At 45.8% G+C, this 20630-nt stretch overlaps 5 protein-coding genes across 5 annotated transcripts; 1 reads left to right on the top strand and 4 right to left on the bottom strand.

Moving 5' to 3' along the window:
• Positions 1 to 9: 9 nt before the first annotated feature.
• Positions 10 to 2878, bottom strand: QBC33DRAFT_475006 (acetoacetyl-synthase). Its single transcript, XM_060425239.1, has 9 exons — positions 2557 to 2878; positions 1834 to 2469; positions 1737 to 1772; positions 1560 to 1640; positions 1379 to 1503; positions 1249 to 1313; positions 1037 to 1186; positions 611 to 914; positions 10 to 546 (listed from the first exon to the last, which is right to left on the bottom strand). The coding sequence occupies exons 1-9, from the start codon at positions 2791 to 2793 to the stop codon at positions 111 to 113; spliced, it is 2070 nt and encodes a 689-aa protein (XP_060282272.1). The 5' UTR covers positions 2794 to 2878; the 3' UTR covers positions 10 to 110.
• Positions 2879 to 3795: 917 nt separating this feature from the next.
• QBC33DRAFT_620944 (S-adenosyl-L-methionine-dependent methyltransferase) lies at positions 3796 to 5734 on the bottom strand. Its single transcript, XM_060432783.1, has 9 exons — positions 5268 to 5734; positions 5059 to 5192; positions 4947 to 4988; positions 4825 to 4888; positions 4738 to 4765; positions 4668 to 4680; positions 4527 to 4616; positions 4121 to 4463; positions 3796 to 4068 (listed from the first exon to the last, which is right to left on the bottom strand). The coding sequence occupies exons 1-9, from the start codon at positions 5547 to 5549 to the stop codon at positions 3835 to 3837; spliced, it is 1230 nt and encodes a 409-aa protein (XP_060282273.1). The 5' UTR covers positions 5550 to 5734; the 3' UTR covers positions 3796 to 3834.
• A 1247-nt stretch (positions 5735 to 6981) lies between these two features.
• QBC33DRAFT_560493 (uncharacterized protein) lies at positions 6982 to 7221 on the bottom strand (the record flags this gene model as incomplete). The annotated part of the gene is made up of 1 exon (XM_060430062.1): positions 6982 to 7221. One exon carries the CDS (start codon positions 7219 to 7221, stop codon positions 6982 to 6984), a length of 240 nt encoding a protein of 79 aa, XP_060282274.1.
• A 1001-nt stretch (positions 7222 to 8222) lies between these two features.
• On the bottom strand, positions 8223 to 8762 carry QBC33DRAFT_560494 (uncharacterized protein; the record flags this gene model as incomplete). Its single annotated transcript, XM_060430063.1, has 2 exons — positions 8223 to 8665; positions 8744 to 8762. 2 exons carry the CDS (start codon positions 8760 to 8762, stop codon positions 8223 to 8225), a joined length of 462 nt encoding a protein of 153 aa, XP_060282275.1.
• Positions 8763 to 9436: 674 nt separating this feature from the next.
• On the top strand, positions 9437 to 11149 carry QBC33DRAFT_494715 (uncharacterized protein; the record flags this gene model as incomplete). Its single annotated transcript, XM_060425533.1, has 2 exons — positions 9437 to 10082; positions 10143 to 11149. 2 exons carry the CDS (start codon positions 9437 to 9439, stop codon positions 11096 to 11098), a joined length of 1602 nt encoding a protein of 533 aa, XP_060282276.1. The 3' UTR covers positions 11099 to 11149.
• Between the last annotated feature and the right edge of the window lie 9481 nt (positions 11150 to 20630).

Genomic DNA, 20630 nt, shown 5'->3' on the forward strand with positions numbered 1-20630 from the left:
ATACGATAAGCCCTCTTTATAGATAAATCGCCTACCTGCCCTACCTTACCCGCCAGCTCATCTTTTTTCTATACACTTGTTTCCGCTTCTTCCTTCCTACACCTAGCCTATTAAAGTTTCTTTTCCCTTGCAACAGCCGCCGCGCCCTCCACTGGCAGATTTCGAAACCGCTCATACAGCTTCAGTGCCTCGGGATTCGCCACTGTCCCGCTAACCACGGCCCTCCGGCCACTGACCACATGTTTGACATTGATTTCGCACTTCTTCCCGTTGACTGTGTAGGGGATATCCGCAACCTCGAAGATATACCTCGGCACATGGCGTGGGGTGTACCTCTCCTTGATCGCCTTCCGGACCCGCCCTTCAAGCTCGGCTGTAAACTTCTTCCCGGGCCGCATCTTGATGAACAAAAGCACCTGTTCATCGGAATCCACATCCCTTCTCTGCCCCACGCAGATGCTATCTGCAATTTCAGAGATCCTTTCTGTCACACTGTAGATCTCTGCCGAGCCAAAGCGCACCCCCGAGGGGTTCAGAACGCCGTCCCTTTCCCCATTAAAGTGAGCATGGTGCTTCCGTCACAGATCAAAAAGTAAGAGGAAAAACTCACGATCGGCCCAGCATCACAAACCCACCAGTGCCTCTAACCCTCTGTACAAAGTCCCCCTGGCACCATACCCTTGTGCCAAACCGCTCAAAGTACGATGAGTGATATTTCTCCTTCCCCATCGCGCCGAGGAACTGAAGTGGCTGGGAGGGAAACGGCCGTACGCAGACCAGCTCGCCAGGCTCGCCCAACCCCTCGACAGATACCGGTTCCGTTTCCGCTGCTGAGAAGATCTCGACTGCCATTCCCAAGGCCGCGGCTTGGATCTCGCCAGAGAAGACGGGAAGGATGGGTGTTCCGCCTACGACTGTTTGGGGATCGAGGGGGAAGCATGATTAGCCCTGACTTCGGGATGATTGTATTTAGGTGTGGGGTTGGCTGGGAAGGAGGTGGTCGGGTGACAAGGGAAAGGAAAATGAGATAACGAACAGCAGCCGGCAATATCTGTTCCGCCACTCATGGATACGAGTTGAGCACGTGGCGGGAAGGCATTGTTGTAGAACCAGGTGTACAGGTCTGCGGAGAGGGTAGAGCCGGTGGACGTGACGACGCGGAGTCTGCCGAGGTCGAATTGTTTTCCTTTGTTCCCTTTTCAGTAATTTCGTCACACATTACAGGACAGGATAGGCGGTGCATCTTACGTGGGACGATGTTTCGGCTGCGAAGTTCTTCGAGGTAGCGGGGGGATGTACCGAAAATGCTCACCCTGAGAAGAAGGTCAGCGAGGACGGCAAAGACGGGACAGACGTGAATAATCCGGGGATAGCTAACCCTGTTTCTTGTGCGAGTTGGAGCAAGACTGTGGGAGTGGGATAGAAGGGAGACCCGTCGTAGAGGAGCATGGATGCTCCAGAGGAGAGATTGACAAAGTTAAGAACCCACATCACCCAGGATGTCTACATGTTGTTAGCTCTCCTGAAGACAGAACGGGCTGGCGGGAACTGATACGGACGGTTGTGTACTGGAAGACAATATCATCGGGGCGCACGTCGTGTTGTAATATCATGTCCGTCTTCACCTTCAGAGCCACACCCTGCGTACGGAGACGTCAGCCATGTTTGCTTCCATCGTAGTAAGATTTGGGGGGGAGGGGAAGGGGGGGAAGGGGGGGAAGGGGGGGGGGACTTACGCCAGCGGAATGGACGATGCACTTGGGTGTTCCAGTCTGTTCCCCATCATCAGCCAAGAAATGTTAGCCAAGTGCAGCCACAGGCTGGCCAACTTACCGTCCCAGAGGAATACAATATGAACCCAGGATGCGAGAACGGCAACATCGCAAACTCCATCTTCCGCCCCACGCCCCGGGAAAGGAACTCCTCAAAAGTGCATCCGCCGTACACTCTTGCCACATCCACCTCCACCCCACAATACGGGAGCACCACCACATGGTCAAGCCCCTTAACCTTTCCGCCAACCCTCCTCGCCCACTCCGCAATCCTGGATCCCAAGCTCACCATCTTTCCCGCATAGACATAACCGTCGTCCGCAAAGATGACCTTCGGCCCAGCTTGCCCGTACCGATCGACAATCCCCTCGACGCCCAGGTCGCAGGAGGACGAAGACCACACGGCGCCTACAGACAGCGTCGCCAGACACAAGACAATCGCGTCAACGGAATTGCCCATCACGGCGGCGACCACGTCTCCAGCCCCGACACCCGAACTTAGTAAAGCGTCGCGCGCCGCCCGCGTCCGCGCCCGGAGCATCCCCCAGGTCACGCGCTCGACATCCGTTTGACCCTCCCGCGCAAAGTGGATCGCCACGTCGGTGTCCTTCCCGTTGCGGAGGAGGATCTCGGCAAGGTTGAGCTTGGCAGCGGGGAAAAAGGTTGGGGGTGGGAAGAGTGGTGTGGTGGTCGGGTCCTATTTCCCCCCCGGAGGGAAGTCAGTTCCCTGCAACGGCAAAATGACAGGCAAGGGGGAGCAGGGGAAGAGAAAGTGGCGTGTCACTTGGACGTTAAGCATCACCCCCGGCCCTTTCGTTCCGGGCGGCGAAAGCTGCAGCCATGAATATGCCTCCTGCCAAAAATCCTGGAATGTCGTGGCGCCGATGGACCAGGCCTGCAACTGCGCGTATGTCTGGAGCTGGAGGCCGTGCCGCTTGTTGACATGGTCGATGAACTTGGCGACGTTGGTGGACGGAGCGTCGTGGGGGACCCAGACAGGGTGCCTGAGAGTGTTGCTCATGATTTAGGGATGTTGAATAGTCACGAGGTGCTGCATTGACGGAGGTTCATCGAGAGCAGCAGACTGGGGAAGGCATAGGTTTACTTGAACCCTGATAGATTTGTGGTGTAAGAATTTAGCCGCGGTTATTTCGTGGCTTGGGAATTTGCTGTTTCTGCGGGTTCAACCGAATCACGCCGAACCGGAGGCGCAAGCCGAGAATTCGGTGTCTCGGCAAACGCCGATCGGCGCAGCTGTTAGCCGCGTATTCCGAAATTGGGTTCACCGATGTTGTGGCTACCAGAGTCTCTGAACTTTGCAAATACCCAGTCATGGGCTCGCACTGCAAATACTTGTTCTTTAACCCTACAGCTATTAAACTAACCATCCCAGACCACCTCCTCAGCATCACTGGCCCGCCTGTCTTCCTAGCAACCTCCTCTGACATCGAGGGCTGTTATTGCTTGGCCAGAGGGCCTTGTCCTCTTTGCGGCTCCGACGCCTGAGCCCTGCGCTGGGTGACGCAACCTGCTTGTGTACGCCTTGTCCCCTATATCACCGGCTCCATTCTATCTCTTCCATTATAATCTTTCTTCTGTCCATTCGGGATTTTGTCCATTCGGGATTTTGTCCATTCGGGATTTCCGAAATCATTGTAGAGCTTCTGCTACGCTTGTCTATCTCATCTCACATTCTTCCCCATATCCTACGCTACCCTCATGCCCAAGGCTCTCGTGAACCACCTCTGATACGAAATATGCCCTACTCGCACAGGAGGAGGCCGAAGACAACGATACAACACCATATTTAAAATACGCAAGGTGGCCGAACCTGTTCCAGAACCGCCCTTTATATATTTTTGCCGCTTCGGCCTGGCAGCCTGGACGCGGTTGGGACGCGGATTGCCTCGTTGGGCACTGGCAAGGCACCCTACTTCGAACCGTTATTGCAAGCTTAAAGGAAGCAGCATGGTAGCAAAGAGACGTAGAAGGAGATTGGGTATGGCAAAGTTGAATCTGGGGAAGAAGAATGACTTTGCAAACGCTGGTGCTGCTCTGACAACTAAAGTTCGGGCTTCCGGCCCCACACAACCCTCTGGTTGTAGTAGTAGTTATACTTGCAAACTCGGAGCTCCTTTCGCAGATGTGCAATAAACACATCAACCTGTTGTCTAGGCCAACCTAGAACGTTGGTCATGAACAAGATGAAGCCTTCAGCATCTTGCATGACGGCTAGTTTGGAGAATGACCCCATGTCCTTCAGACGCGGATCCTCCGGCCAGCTACCGCTAGGAACCTAAAGAAATTTGACATTAGCTTCTGTGCAGATGGGAGCTGACAATACATACCTTGATTGACTTTTCCTGGATGTCAACAAAACCAGCCTCCTCCATGGCCTTCCTTTGTATCTCCTCTTCAACCACCGTGAAACTTCGACCGATTTGGCGGCCGCCATTGATGAACAGTGGGCCCCACTGGCCCAGTGCGCTGGTTGGAGGGATGGTATCATTGTCGCAATGTAGGCTTGGAGAGCCTTCGTAACTTTCGAACCAGCCACCGGGCTTAAGGCATCTGTATGCCTCTTTGAAGAGAGCGTGCCAATTTGTAAGACTCCCAACCATGTACCGAATGTGAATGTAGTCAAATTCATTTTCGTGGAAAGTCCACTCTTGCGTGCAGTCTTCTATCTCGCTACCGCTGCATGTGAGCCAGAGTTTCTTGTGCGTAGACTTGGGCGGGGGAGCAAAAACTCACAATCTGAGATTTGGTGGAACCCAGGTAGGCTGGATGGGGGAAACATCCGTGCCAATCACGTCGCTACCTGGAAATGCGTCGGCGAAATCGCTAGCAAGACGTAAGCATAAGGGCAGGTAAAGAATGAAGTCGCTTGCCTACATAGCCCAGATTCCTAAATGAAGCTTAATTAGTGGAGAAGTGGAAACAGATATGCAGAGCATGTACTTACCTGTGCCGGTTCCAACGTCGAGTACTTTCTATGGGGCGAATTAGTTTGGTCAAAGAACATGGGAGAAATGTAGGGCTAACTGTGGACCTTCGGTTCTTTGATTGGTGCCAAGTAGAGTTTGCCTTCCAGGGCTAGAGTGAATACATGATGCCTAGACATATAAGCGTTAGGAATGGTCGTTCAAGTTTGGCTTTCGGAGCTTAGCTTACAAGATGTCGAGGGACTCGTTGTGGCCCTCATCGTTCGAGCCCCTAATTTCGTCAGTCGCCCAAATTAGTCGTCGGCTTGCTTAAGAGGTGGATGCTCTTGAGAGAAACATACCAATACTGCGCATTGCCCATTTCGCTGTGATACGTCCGGCCCTGGATGGTCCGATAGCTGAGGATGCTGGACGAAAGGGATGCTGTCGAATCTGCTCCGTCGCCAAGCGCCGAGTCATTATCGTCTAAACCATCCTGCAACATACGTCTCATTAGAGAGAATGCTCTGCCAACTAAGGAATTTTTGGGGGGAGCGGAGGGAAGGCCAACATCAGGGGCTTCAGTCCAGTGGTGGGCTGGCAGAACAGGCACAGTTGTCGTAGCAGCGGGAGGCGTCCCGGCTGTCAGAGTCGCAGTCGAAGGAATTGCAGCGGGAGGCGCTGTCGGAGATTCCAGGCTATCCACAACTAACAGCTTCTCCTCGGCCGCTTTAGCCGCGGGCTCCTCAGCTGCTTTACTAGGCAACTGTTCGCCGGCTGCTTCGGTGTCGGCCGCTTCAGCAAGGCGCTTCTCCTCCGCCAGCTTCGATGATGTTGCGCCAGCCCCAGACATGATGGAGGGTGTGCAAAGTTACTCTTGAGAGATGGATGGCTAAACGATGGCGCAGATGATGTTTTGATTGAGGACTTAGAAGCGGGCTTAAATATCGAGTTATGATCCCACAGAGAGGGGGAGGACTCGCCAAACCGTGCTAGGTACAGCGGAACGGGCCGCAATTGGCTAGGCGAGGGGATTCTGTGACCACTAGTGCAAAATTCAACCAGTTGAAAACGGTGTGACAGGCAAATTTTTGGGACATGAGGGGCAACATAAAGTAGGGTTACATTGAGAAGTGGGTCGCGCGTGGGGGTAGGGGCAAGCTGTACTACATCGGTCGCGCAGCTTCGATGCGCTGTTTGCAAGAGGCCGGGAGAGCTCTTCAATGAACTCTTCTAACGGTTTCTGCTGAGCCATGGTGCAAATAATTCATGGCCACGCAGTGCCTGCATGGGCGTCGGCGCCGGTGGAAAAGGCCAATTAAGAGGTTAGTGATGCTGCAGGAAACATTGGAGATCAAAGGCGGTGTAGCCGCGGGCGGCGTACTTTTGTCCAACGTTAGTGTGGCAGGGGTGATATACAATTTTGGAAGGTTGTGGCAGTATAGCCTCACCAGGTACCCGCACTACGTTTGGACGGATTTAATGGAAGGCGCCAAGCCTAAAGACCCTTTCTCGTGCACTGCTATTTTATCCGATTCTTGTGCTAAGCCCAAATCAGCCACGTAACATTTCTGCCAACAGCTTCAAATGCACTTTAGTCCGATTCTGCCGTCGGAGACCTTGGTTTTAAAAGTATGTCTTTGTCTTCCTCCCCGCCGCCCTGGCGTTAGGCACTGGAAGCTCCCGTTCTTGTTTGTCTTGTGCTTTTTCTTCTGTTACCGTGCCTAGTCTCGTGCCGTCCTTTGTAAGTAGGTAGCGACATCACTCGACTCAACCTGACAATTCGACAGGCCCTCGCTAACCCCAACGATGGTGATGGAAATAGTGAACCTTCGGTCATAATCGACGCCCTCACGGAGTCCTTCCGAGCCTAACCCCCGACACGGCAATCATGGCGCGTCGACAATAACCAGCTGGGCGCACGGCAGCTGCGCTTCTACGATGCTGACGACCCGAACCACGATGTCGTCGAGTTAGCCAACATCTACATTGGGCCAGACAGGCGGACGGCGCACATCGACATGGACATCGCGTTGGATGGGCAGCTGGCGCATAGCAGCGGGCCAACAAGAACGTGCTGTGATGGACCGCCGCGTGATTTTCGATAGCCGGAAATTTAGCCGTAGTCGTAGCAGCAAGAGCAGTTGCAGCAGCGAGAGAAGCAATGGGTTTACCGCGATGTTACCAACGTCAGTAAATAGGTAGGAACCGGTCGAGTCAAAGGAGAGGCGAGTCAATATAGTGCCGATGTTAAGCATGCGCACGCAGTCGCCTGTCGCGGCATCCTAGATCTTGACGGTTGCATCGTTCGAGCCCGACGCTAGCCGACTGCCGTCTGTCGAGAAGGCGACCGAATGGACAGAACCATCGTGGCCGGTAAGCGTCTGGAGGCAGAGACTCCAGTCCAATTCCGCGATTGGTATGTTTGTTATCCACCTGGGCATGTCTCCTTCGAATGTCCGCCGAATAACGCTCCTCTCTGCCGCAAACACGAGCGCGGAAGAGTATACCTGGAGCGGTGCCATGTCAATTACTAAACGGGAGTAGAGGGCAAAACGTTTTGCATCGTGAAGAAATTCCGACGCTTCGGCGCCGTTGACAGTCTAGATAGATGACTTCTCTTAGCATATGGTTGCAGACGGCGGTGGCAGATGACTTACATGTCGCGTCGCAGTGTTGTGGACATCGCATTGAGTGACCTCGAGAAGATGATAAAGTTCACATCTTCTATCCCAGAATGGAAGACCCAGTTGAGAGCCTCTTGAGAAGCTATGTTGGAGGCCTTGTCGGAAGTCTTGTCGGAAGCCTTGTCGGAAGCCTCGCCGAGTAGAAATTCTTTGGCTGATTGATGAACAAAATAGACGGTTTGCTGTCGAAGGATCAGAAATGAGCCGCAGAACCCAATAATCTCTTTCAAGGCCGCCGGATCGTCGGAAATGTCATCCCGCATTTGGACAAGAGAGATTAGTCCTGAAGGCTGATAGGCCAGCAAATGATCGTGGCGACGGCAAGAATATGCCTGCAAAGGTCTGCATCTTCGGAATGACCAATATGCTCCATCATTCGCGCATATAAGAATCAACCCAGCTGGAAACGTGCGTAACTTCGCTAGAGTGTGCCATTTCCAAACCTTGGGGTCCGCAAGCGCTTGGCAGACCAACGCTGCCCAGAGGAACATGTCATTCCGCATGGGAGATCAAGTAGACTTAAACGGTATCTTTTGTACTGGCATCGTAATTCTTTAGCCACTGCAGTCTGTCTACTTTGTGTCAGATATATGCGTTGACAGCAGTGGCGACTAACTCGGCGTTTAGCTCAAGGCTCAGCCTGGCTTTCTGCGCGACCGTTTCCAACCATTCCTCAATTTGCGGCCAATTGCGACTAGATACAATCCACTTGACGATACAGATGATTTCTCGGCGATCAGCTCGAGAAGCTGTGGCAGGTCTGACACGAATTCGTCAAGTGCGTCGACGACTATGTAAGTCGCCTTCAGGCTTGGTTCTCGCAGGATTCTGGTGAAGATTTACAACAAGGCGTCCCAGGTATTTGCATCTTTGAAGAGGGTTTCGCCTGCACGGTCGTACTCACTCTGCACGTGGGAGAGGAGGGACCGCTGCTGGTCAATGAGCAGGTAGAGGAGGCCGCGCAGTACGGCGGTTGCACTGTTGATATGGGAGTCGGTGCCTTGGCAGATAAAGAAGGACAAAAATACAGGCTGGGTGGATTTTTTCAGCTCGTTGATAATACTGCAGAGCAGCATGGTCTTTCCCTTGCCGGGGTCGCCCTTGATCCAGAGCAGCCCGCTCTCTGGGCGATCGCGCCATTGCTGAAAGTTGGGGTTGTCGAGGATCCCGTGATACAAGTCCTGCAAGAGGCCGCCTTTGATCCGCTCAATGCGTGTCTTGTCGTGGCGAGGATCAGTAAGACGCAGGTCGGCGAGGCAGCGGTCGTCTTTGCTTTCATGGCCTTAGGGTCAACTCGTTAGCGTCCAAGTACGGTCCTTAGTTAAAGTAGATTTAAAAGAAAAGGGTGTAGGTAACATACCCCCCTTGATGATTAGCATCGTCGCGGCTCGTAGCATCAGCAATCTCTTTTCTGAGCCGACGAACTGCGTGTTCCCTCCCCTCGCCATATATAAGTGGCATGAATATACCGAAAATCCCTAGGAGACAATACGCCCAGTCTTCCTCCTGGGTGGTCCGCCGTGTCTCCGCCCACTTGAACCGCTCATCGATGTCGAATTGAGAAAGGTCCCTCTCCAGAAGTGCTGGGGTCGCGATCCCGGTTATTTCGTTGGATCTGTTGCTCGAGAGACTCTTGTCGCCAAGCCGCTACCCATCCCGTGTGTTCTCAGCTCGAGTGCTTCTCTGTCCAAAGTAAGGCTACCTGCAGCTTGATTGGTGCGGCCTGATTGGGAAGATTTTAAGCGCAAAAAAACGCCTCGAGGTCTGCCTTGCGCCGCTGTAGCGTCGAGATAAGTAAGCAATATATTAAGCGCCTCAGCCTCACGCCTACTTCCAGCTGAGAGGCTTTAGGCTAGGCAACCGATTCCACGACTAGAGTACTGCTGTTAGACCTCCAAGAGTTGAGCAGACACTAGGGTACACGGTACCTACCTATGAAAACTCCTTGGACCTGTGGCTCCATTTCTCAATCCATCACAGCACGGCTCCATCACATCACAGCACGGCTCGCAGTATGGCGAGTATGGCGGGCGTCTCTTTCTACCCGCCGGGTATGGGGTCCCCATCACTCAAGACGTCCTATTGCGAATGGTTGGCCCCAGAAGGACCATACAGAGAACTAGCTCGTTCCCTCAGTGCCGCAGACCCACGGCTGCAGCACCGCGACTTTGAGAGCGAGAAGCGTGAGATCGTGTGGCCTAGCGGGAAACCTAGGGCTCTTATCCTCCACCAACAAAACGATGGTGGATTCACGGAGCCATCTACATATACCGACGCCGAGGCACTACGCCAGATCTTGCAGAATCGTCAGACACCTACCCCTAGGTGCCGAACAGTTGTCATCCTAGAAGGCCTAAGCCCAGACTTTATCGAGGTTCTAGGCGTATACTACAACATCCACCCGACCATGTTTGTTGAACATGAACGGAGCCACCATTCCAAGGTCCTTCCTCGACTTGAACCAACCAGCCTTCTAGCTCTACCAGCTAGTGGTTGCACCAGAGACTATGTTGGGCTCAACTACGTGGAATTAGTCAGGCTGCCCCAGCTTGGTGAAGGACAGTTCAACGTACACTGCACTGCAACATACCGACATGTTGGCGTGACAAGGACATACGGGGAGTTTCACGATGTCGGCATGGCTAGGCGGAAGTGTACTGTGTGGCATCGGCAACATGCCGAGGTTGATTCATGGGACTGTGAGCCATCACATCGTAATCCGAATTGCCCATGTGCTCCAACTAACTTTGGCCTTCCAGGCTTAATCCTATGCGACCCCCCTATCGAGAGCATTCGCATCTTCGATGGCGGCATTCAAGAGCAAGTGAGTATGCCACAGCCGTCATTCCCATGTGGCTATCTCGACTTCACGCCCCTTGAACACCAGATGGAACGCAAGTCGGGCCCGCCACGCACATCCATGGCCGCCGATCTCACCTTCTATCTGCGCAGCGTGGCGCCGCTTCTTGACTTGAGAAACCCGGCCTGCGTGACAATGCTAGCCGCCAAGATTGCGGCCAGCCACTTCCTAATGCACGCGGGGTACCTGCGCGAGATCATGTCCGCCGTTGAGTCCAAGGCCTCCAACTTGGCACATCTCGCGGGCTTCCACATCGCCGAAGCTGAGGCGCAGTGGAGCGACGCGCAGACGCTGTGCCGGCGCATGCACGAGTACATTGGCTACCTCGAGGCAAACATGCTGCAGCTGCGCATCCCCTTCGCGGAACCTGACACCTCTCGCGTCGTGGGCTGGGACGATGTGTCTGCCGATTTCCAGTACTTGGCCCTGCGCTTCCGGGACCTGCGCCTCCGCGCCGAAATGATCAGCCACTCTCGCGCCGGCCTTGCAAGCATCGCGGGTAACCGCCAGGGCTTTCGGGAGCAGCAACTTGCACTGCAAGCGGCGGAGAGGTCAATCCGTGAGGCGCGGAGCGCGAGGGCTCTAACGTTTGTTGGGCTGGTTTTCATCCCCCTAGCGTACACTGCGTCGCTGTTCAGTATGGCAGATCCCTACGCGCCAGGGAAGGAGGGGTTTTGGGTGTACTTTGCCATTTCTGTTCCTTTGATTATCTTTGTTATCTCTGCATACTATCTCCTTAATCTTGGGTATAGTCTTGACGGGTCAACTTGGTCTGCGGAGAATGTCTGGAGGAGGATTGCTAGTGGAGCCTTTGAGCACTTATCTAAGACGAGTTTAGATAAGAAGCTACCGTAATCGCTAGAGAGAGAAGCACACTACAATCTTAGAGCTCTTTGTACTGTGTAGACAAAAGTCAATAGATTTAACCTAGGCTAGGAAGTAGATTAAGCTACTAGATTTTGACATTTACTACTGCTACTTGCAAAAGGCTTGACAAGTCGCAAGGTAAATCGAATTGTGGCTTAGACTATTGTCTACTTTGACTAAGGGAGAAAGAAGAGAAAAGGGAGGAGGAAAACTCTGCCAAACAAAGGGAAGAAAAAGTGCGCGCGTAGGTGCATGCACTACGCTACTATCAAAGGCATTAGCTTTGCAAGTGCATATATTTGAGATATTTAGCAGCTGCTAAAAAGTCGCTAGCTGCTAGATTAGACTTGCAAGCCTTAGCTTATTACATTACACTCTCACTTGCCTTTTTTGTTTAAAAGCTACTGCTTATGCATTAGCAGACATTTTAGTAAAACATAAAAAAAACCTAGGTATGCAAAATACGCAACATATAACAGGTTGCAAGACTTGGGTTGGCAGCAGGATAGAGGCATAGGGGTGATTAGTCTGACTAACTTATACAAGGTAGCTAATTGGCATAGGTTTTGAGAGAGAAGGCAGTTGCGACAGTATTGCTAGTAAATCAAGTAGGAAACTGTCTTAAGTAGCTTTTTGGCTAGAACATATATTAAAGCCTGCCTTTGTAACCCTTTAGGCAAGTCTATCGCAGTCTTTAACTCAAAACTGCCTAGGGTCTCTACGCAAGCCCTCTGCGAGAACCTTGTAAAACTGTCGACTAGGCTAGCTAAGCCTTTCTACCCTGCAGGGTAAGACTATACTAATTACAAAGCCTTTCAATTAAAAGCTATGCTAATGCGTAGGGCTTGGTAGGGTAGAAAGGATAGTTTTTACTGGCTATAAATAGACAGTAAAGGCAGAGCCTAAAGTAGCCCTAGTAGCCTATGACCTAGCCTATGCGCTAGCATAGGTTAGTCAAAGCCTACGCACCTTTTGCATAGAAACTACCAAATATCACCACCACTTTTACTTTGTACAATATTACCAGATTGCTATTAAAGTAGCTTCCTGCCAACGCGCTATAAATTAGTAGCATGGATATACTTGTTGGAGTTATAATACAAACCAAACCTACCAAAAACCTCAATTTTTGCTGATTTTAGCAATACCAAAATCACCTCAAAAGCTTGCAAATAGCGTTAGCTATACGCAAGCCCTTAACGCATTGATTAGACTAATCTACACGTAAAGCACTATTTACTTGCCTGCTTTAACTAAACCTGTCAAATATTTAGGCCCAACCTGTCAAGTATTTAAGCCTTTTCTTACTAACATTTAAATACTTACTTAAGTATTTACTAACCTTCAAATACCTAAGCCTCTTGCGTATTTACTAGCAAGTCTTTTGCATATTTACTGCTTTCTTGCCTTCTTTGCCAACTTACTTGCAAAGAAGATCTTTTCTTTCTTAACTCTTTGCATTGCATTACACTACTTTTACGTTGTTTTACCTTCTACGTTGCTATTACCTTTAACGCTAAACCTACTAATCTAACTGGTTACTATAGCTTAATTAGTTCCTAAACACTTGCCTATGCAAGCAAGACTATCAATGGCAAACCCTGCCACTCTTGCCCACTTAGGTAGTCTTTTCTGCCGTTAACCTAGAAACTCTCTTAGCCTTGCCAGCAACTTTTCTAACAATCAACTAGACGCTAATCAGTACTACTCTAACTATAAGAACAAGAACCTTAACAACAGCAGCGTATTAATAAGGAGGAGAGACACAAAACTACCTACCTACCTATCTCTTAACATGGTATACTGCTGCTAAGGCATAGGCTTTAACAGCAGTAGCTACGTGATTAGCTAGCAGGCGGGTGGAATTGTGCTTCTTCCTTACCTCTAGCGCATGTGACTAGTTAGATGACTCTGATTAGCCTTAATATATCTCGTGGTAGTGCCTAAATCTAGTCGTGTAAGTAAGGTAGGAAAATGCTAGTAGCGTGATTAATTGAATTGAAGGCGTAAGGAAGGAATGGAATGCGGTAAATCAAGTATTATTGCGTAGAAAGCCTTGAAATAACTAAGGTGTAAAGAGTGTTGCTTGTAAATCTGTGTAAGTCTGCGTAATTGATAATAATCTTACAATTTAAAGCCCTAATCACGCTCTTATATAGAAGCGTAGAAAATCTAGTCTAAAGCTGACTTATCTTAGCCTAAAGCAGCCTGTGCTTTTTCTATTCACTATATTACTAATCAACAACTACAACATTGTCAATAACTTATGCAACAAGCTTACCAATAACTAGCTTTTGGCTATCTATATTGTAGCTTAATTTTATTACAAAGACTATAACTAGTTATGCAAATTAAGCAATTAATACTACACCTTAAACCTTTAGGTATTTAAAGTTATTAACTAATTTGACAAAGATATTGCAAAGATTTAGAAAAGCTATTACAATAAAAGGCTATTTAATCTAGATATTGACATCTTTAAAGCGTATCCTAAGCTTTAAGACATCTTTCTAAGCTTTAAGGCTTTAGACAACGTCGACAAAACTATAATAGGTTAAAAGACTTAACTTTTAGAATCTTTTAAAGCAGGCAACTTTATATGGAATAACCTATACAACAATCTCTAAAAGCATAAGTTAAAGCGCAAGTCTGACTTTTTTTGCCTCTTAAATAACAAGAAAAAAGAACCTAAGCCTTTAACCTTTAACTGCAACAACTTGATTATAAAAAAGCTAGATTTTCTAATAACCTAGGCTAAAAAGTCTAACGCTTACATTAACGCCTTTTCTAAGCATATAGATTGCTTTAAAAAACGCCTTGATATAGCTAACTAGGCTTAACACTAGTCAACTACTTAGCCTTGCCTTGGCTAATCTTGCCTTGATTAGCATAGTAGCTTTTAGCAAACCTAATTTAACAACTAGTTAAACCTTTGCAGCACTTTGGCTTACACTTAAGAAAGCCTAGCCTTTTACAACTAGGATAGCCTAGCTTTTTAGCAATAAGAGCAATTTACTACTCTAGCTAGCACTTTTAACAACTACTTTAGCTATTGTCTAAAAAAAGACAACGTTAAGGTATTTAACCTTAACATAAAGAATCTTAACAAGGATAGGATAATTACTAAAGGCAAGTTAAATATTTACACTAATGTTTTTGCTTTTTCCAACCAACTAGAAGTTTTCTAAGAGGCAGAAGACAAAGCAGCCTTTACAAGCCTAATCTTAACGCTACTCTATAGCCTAGCTTTATTATAGTATACTAACAAGCTTATGCTAGCTAATTGCAATGCTTTTAAAAGCAACCTAGGTTAATTTATTGCAAACTTGCAAAAGCATTTTAAGCCTAACCAAATAACAAGCTTTTAGAAGCTTAAAGCTATGTCTTTCTTGCTATGCAAATTCTTTGAAAATCACAGCAGCCTATGCTAGTATATACAACGCTAGCATTGCCTTGCCAAGGCTATTGAAAGGCAAGTAGACAATAATCTTTTCACTGCTATATAAAAAGGATTTGATTAAGCTATTTGAAACCTAATTGACTTTCTTAAAGAAAGCATTAACTATCTAACCTTTTTGCAAGATATTAAAAAAAAAATCCCACTTTTGCAAATCAAAGCTAATACTTGGTATAACAAATTCTCTTAGCATTAGTCTAACTATCTACATAACAATTGCTATAATAACTAACGTAACAACTAGTATAACAACTAATGCAACAACTAGCATAGCAACTAGCATAACAACTGTTATACTAACTAAAAAAACAATTAGAAAAGCAATTTAAATTTCTATAACTGCAATTAAAATTGCAACAAAGACTACACTTAGCTTTGCAACTAACCTTATAATAGTAATATCTAAGACAAAGACTATACCTATAATTAGCATAATTAGCATAGCAACTGCAATAATTAAGATATTTGCAGATATTTTAACCAACATGACAAGGCTAACTTAGCCTAAAAGCCTTTTAATAACAAGTTAGTAGCCTTTTTTTAATCAAACCAGTCCTAGCAATCTGTTAACTCTTGCAACAACTCTAGCTACATTGCTATAGCCTAAGTCAAGGAATGCTAAACTTGCAGCATTTGCAAGACTATTTTTAATAGCTGCAATAACCTTTTCTAGTGTTACGCCTTAAAAGCCCAAGGGTTAATATTGCCCTAGCCTTCACGCGCAAGGCCTAGGAAAGCCTAGTAGCCAAGGTAGCTTAGTCTGCTACATAAAGTAGCTTTAAGTAATTAGCGCAAGCGCAGCCTTTAATTAAAAAGCCTTATAATTAGTATAGTCTTACCTTGCAAGATAGGAAAGTCTAGCTAGCCTAGTCAACAGTCTTACAAGGTCCTTGCAAAAGGCTTGCGTAGGAATTGCTAGGCAGCCCTAAGTTAAAAACCATAATAGACTTGCCTAAAGGTTTACAAAGGTAGGCTTTAATATACATTCTAGTCAAAAAGCTACTCAAGACAGTTTCCTACCTAATTTACTAGCAATACTATTGCAACTGCCTTCTCTCTCAAAACCCATGCCAATTAGCCACCTTGTATAAGTCAGTCAAACTAATTACCCCTATGCCTTTATCCTACTGCCAACCCAAGTCTTGCAACCTATTACAACTTTGAAGCCTCTTTCAATAAGCTTGCTATACAGCACGCTTTTGCCTTTAATCCAATACACCAACCCTACCAAATTCTACAATGTCAAATAACAACAACAATGCTAGCGTGCTAACGTGGTGAATGGAAAAGGCACAGGCTGCTTTAGGCTAGGATGAGTCAGCTTTAGACTAGATTTTCTGCGCTTCTATATAAGAGCGCGATTAGAGCCTCAAATTGTAAGATTATCATCAATTACACAGACTTACACAGATTTACAAGCAGCACTCTTTACACCTTAGTTATTTCCAAGCTTTCTACGCAATAATACTTAATTTACCACATTCCATTCCTTCCTTACGCCTTTAATTTAATTGATCACACTGCTGGCATTTTCCTACCTTACTTACACGACTAGATTTAGGCACTACCGCAAGACGTATCGAGGCTAATCAGAGTCACCTAACTAGTCACATGCGCTAGAGGTAAGAAAGAAGCACAATTCCATCTGCCTGCTAGCTAATCACATGGCTACTACTATTAAAGCCTACGCTTTAGCAGCAGTATACTACGTTAAGAGGTAGGTAAGTAGGTAGTTTTGTGTCTCTCCTCCTCAATGCCTAATTAACCTAGCGTTAACCTTGCCGCTAGCCTTGCAGTAGACTCTTCTGCTACCACCTTACTAGCTAGACAAGTAGCCTCTACTGCTACAAACCTAAAGAGCTACCTAGCCTACAATATCAACTACATCTACTCCTACTTGCATAGGCAAATCTAATACTACATAAACAGCACCTATATTCTAGGTAACTAGCTAGCTGCCTTTGTCAAGGCAGTAAAGCTTTGCAACAAAGCATAGCAACTTACCAGCCTAGAATCAAAGACTAACAACAAGTTGTTGCAACCTACTAGTATGCTAGGCCTAAGTATAGTCCAAGAGAGTCAACAAGCTACCCCTTAGCCTAAGAATACAGCTGCAAATCTAGCTCAAAGAGCCTACCAAAAGCCTAATCAAAGGTCTTGCCAAGCCTCTAGTCAAGGGTCTTACCCAAGACCTTACTAGCTATTCCTTAACAAAGACAGCAAGCCTAACAATTACTTCAAAGCCTACCCTAGCTTAAAAGGCACCTGTATCAACAAGATTACCATACTAAAAGCCAACAAAGGTCTTGCCAACTACTATGCCTAGTTTAACAACCTTAAAACTACTTTTATTGCAAACCTTAACTAGTACTAGACTGCTAATATATAGGTTGCCTTTGCTACTAGTTATTTCAATTAGACTATAAAAAACCGTTAGCATATAGCAATTGATATCTACTTATACATACACTGCCATTAGCATAAATTTGTCTACTAGGTTTAACAAAACCACTCTTATATGCAAGCCAACTATCAAGACAACCTTTAAAAGTGGTTTAAAGCCTAACAAAAAGATAGTAAAAGCCTAGTCAACTTCTATACCCAACTAGAGTCTCTAGCCTTCAAAGCTAGCTAGACAATTAGCTACAACCTCCTTTTACACCAATTTACTAACCAGCTGCATAATAGCCTTATACAAATCAACTACATTAGCGTTGCTACTAATTAGCTGCTTAACAATGCTTAAGAGGTTTGAAAGACTTATAATACTAACAAGCCTTAACCTAACTGCAACTTTACAAGCAATAACTAGTCTTATAGCAAGAACTGCAACAAATACCTAGCTAACAATAACTGCAGCAGTAACTATAATAACTGCAGCAACTATAGTCAAAGCTTTTAGTTGCAACCTTTTAGCAAGATAACCAATGCTAAAAAGCAACGCTGCAAAGACTAGCGCTTTTGCTTTAAGTATAGTAAGGCAAAGCATATCTCAAAAGACTGCCAAGGTTAGTATAACCCAAACCTACTTGCTAATACTACTACAATAACCCTTTTGACAGCACTTGCAAGCGCTACCTACAAGGCTAAAGCCTAACTAGCTACTACTAAAAAGGTTACAAAGCTTAACAACAATACTAACATTAACTATGCTATATCTAATTCTAACAGGCATATTGCTAAGCGCTAAAAAAACAATTAGAAAGCTATATAGTCTTTAACGCAAGCTTTACCAACTACCTAAAAGCAGTTAAAGCAGTTAATACCTAAGGAAAAGTAGCTATCAATAGCAAAGCCAAGAAGGTCTTAATTAGCCTAAACACTTATGCTAAGTTAAACCTAGTAGCTTTTAACTATGTCAGACTAATAAGCTTAAAGCTTTGCTAGCAATGCAAGCATAACCACTTAATACTAGAAATTAAAAGTGCTAGCAAGACTATAGTAAAGACTTACAAAGTCTACCACCTACGCCTTAAACTTACTAACTACTAAAAGCATAGCGTTAAAGTAATTAGGCTTTTTATAGCAGTTAACTGCAATCTATTTAACACCTTAGTTCTAATAGGCTAGCTTATTTTGCAAAACCTAAAGATTAATATTTACAACGCTAATGCTATGTAAGAGTACTTTTGCTGCTTGCAAATCTAGCTAGTAAAAATTAGTAAATTTACCTAAAAAAACCTTACGCAAGTAAAAGTCTGCATTTTTAAAGTCTAGGTACAATACTAGCCTTTAGTTGCTAAAGATAACAAAGACAACCCTTTAGAAAACCCTAGTCTTCTAGACTTTCAACAATTACTGCAGTGCCTAGCTAACTGCAATAGTAATATATTTAACAGTTGCTAGGCAAAGCTACTACCCTTTTACAAAGAAAGCAATTATGCAATTAATATAATACCTAGTAAATCACTACCTTTCTAGCATATATTTAACCTTTCTCTTGCAAAACTGCAAGTCCTAAAGGACTTTATCAACAACACCCTAGAAAAAAGTATTATCAAAGAGTCTGTTAGCCTTGCTAAAACTCTTATACTCTTTGTCTTTAAGAAGGATAAGACTCTCTAGTTATACGTTAACTACTAAAGACTTAACAAAATCACAGTAAAAAACTATTACCTACTGCCTTTAATTAGTAAGCTTTTAAACTACCTAAACAGCGCTATAGTCTTTTCAAAAATTGACTTATAAGTAGCTTACTACTAAATACAAATCTAGGAAGGCAACAAGTAAAAGACTGCTTTTTGCATATGCTATAGCTACTTCAAATTCTGCATAATGCCTTTTAGGCTTACCAACATGCCTATAACCTTCTAGGCTTATATTAATAAAGCTTTGCAAGGCTATGTCAATAGCTTCTGCATTGTTTATCTTAACAATATCCTTATTTTCTCCTAGTTAAAAGAAGACTACTAGCAGCACCTTGATTAGGTTTATAAATAGCTATGCCAATTTAAATTGTTTGGCAATGCAAAGAAGTGCTTTTTCTTCTAGACTAAGGTTAAATTCCTTAGCTTTATTGTCAATACAAAGGGTTTTTAAATAGACTCTAGCTGCATAAAAGCAGTATGTAAGTAGTTAAACCACTCTTTAAAGACTTATAGAGATATTTAGGTCTTTCTTAGCTTTTGCAACTTCTACTAGAGGTTTATTTTTGCCTTTTTATGCATAGCTTAGCTACTACATAACCTACTAAAAGGTATGAAAAATAGCTAAAAGCTAAGTCAAATTAGTAATAACTAAGGAAAGCCCTAGCAATAAGCTTTTTAAGCCTTAATCAACGCTTTTACTACAAAGCTAGTACTGCATTACTATAACCTTAACTAGTTACTGCATATAAAAACCAACGCTTTTGATTACACATTGGCTAGGATAATTTCCTAGCAATTTGACAATAGCTAGCACCTTATAGCCTACTACTTCTAAAAGTTCTCTAAAGCCAAGGTAAACTACCTAGTCTATAACAAAAAGCTAATAGCAATAGTTATAAGCTTCTAGCACTAAAGGCACTACCTTAAAAGCACTACAAAAGTCTAGGTTTACTTAGACTACAAAAACCTTAAGCAGTTTATAGATTAAACCTAACTTAACAAGCATTAAGCTTGCTAGTTAATTTAGCTAGTGCTATATAATTTCTAAATTTTCTACTAGAAAGGCGCGTTAAACTTAGCAGACAAGCTTTTACGCAAACCTAACTATGTTAGCAAAGACTACCCTATCAACAATATACTAGTTACCTAGCTATTACCCTTGCTATGCGCAAAGCTAGTAAAACTTACTAGTATAGTAAAAGCGCAGCTAGGCTTTTAAGCAGCTGCCAAGCTATAGCTAAGCCTTTAGGCAGCTAAAGCGCAGCTAAGCCTCTAGGCAGCTGCTAATTAGGATAGGTGCAGGCTAGCTTTAACCTACGCTTTCTCTAGGCTTAACCTAGTAAAGGCTAGAGTTTGCTTTTTGCAAGACAAAATAGCCTAGACTACTAGTAAAGCTAAGGAAAAAGACTAAGGTTTATAAAGTTAAAGATTACTATTATATACTAGTAACTTTGCTACTAGCTATAAGCAGGCTTGCAAGATGTTACCCTTGCTAAATTGCAATAAAGCAGTTGCATGCAAACTTTGCATGCAAGTCATTACTAAACAGCAAGCTGCTAAGGCTGTGACGGGTCGCAGGACCCGGGTCGGCAGCGGGACGGAGGCACGGGGGTGATCAGTCTGACTGACTTATACGAGGTGGCTAATTGGCACGGGTTCCGAGGGAGAGGGCGGTTACGACAGTATTGCTAGTAAATCAGGTAGGAAACTGTCTCGAGTAGCCTCTTGGCTAGAATGTATATTGAAGCCTGCCCTTGTAAACCTTCGGGCAGGTCCATCGCGGTCTTTAACTCAGGGCTGCCCGGCGGTCCCTACGCGGGCCCCCCGCGGGGACCCTGTAGGACCGTCGACTGGGCTAGCTGGGCCTTCCTACCCCGCGGGGTAGGACTGTACTAATTACAGGGCCTTCCAATTGAAGGCCACGCTTGCGCTGATTACTCGAAGCTACTTTATGTGGCGGACCAAGCTACCTTGG

This window comes from Phialemonium atrogriseum (assembly GCF_030411735.1).
Source record: "Phialemonium atrogriseum strain 8032-3 unplaced genomic scaffold QBC33scaffold_17, whole genome shotgun sequence".
Lineage (NCBI taxonomy): Eukaryota > Fungi > Ascomycota > Sordariomycetes > Cephalothecales > Cephalothecaceae > Phialemonium > Phialemonium atrogriseum.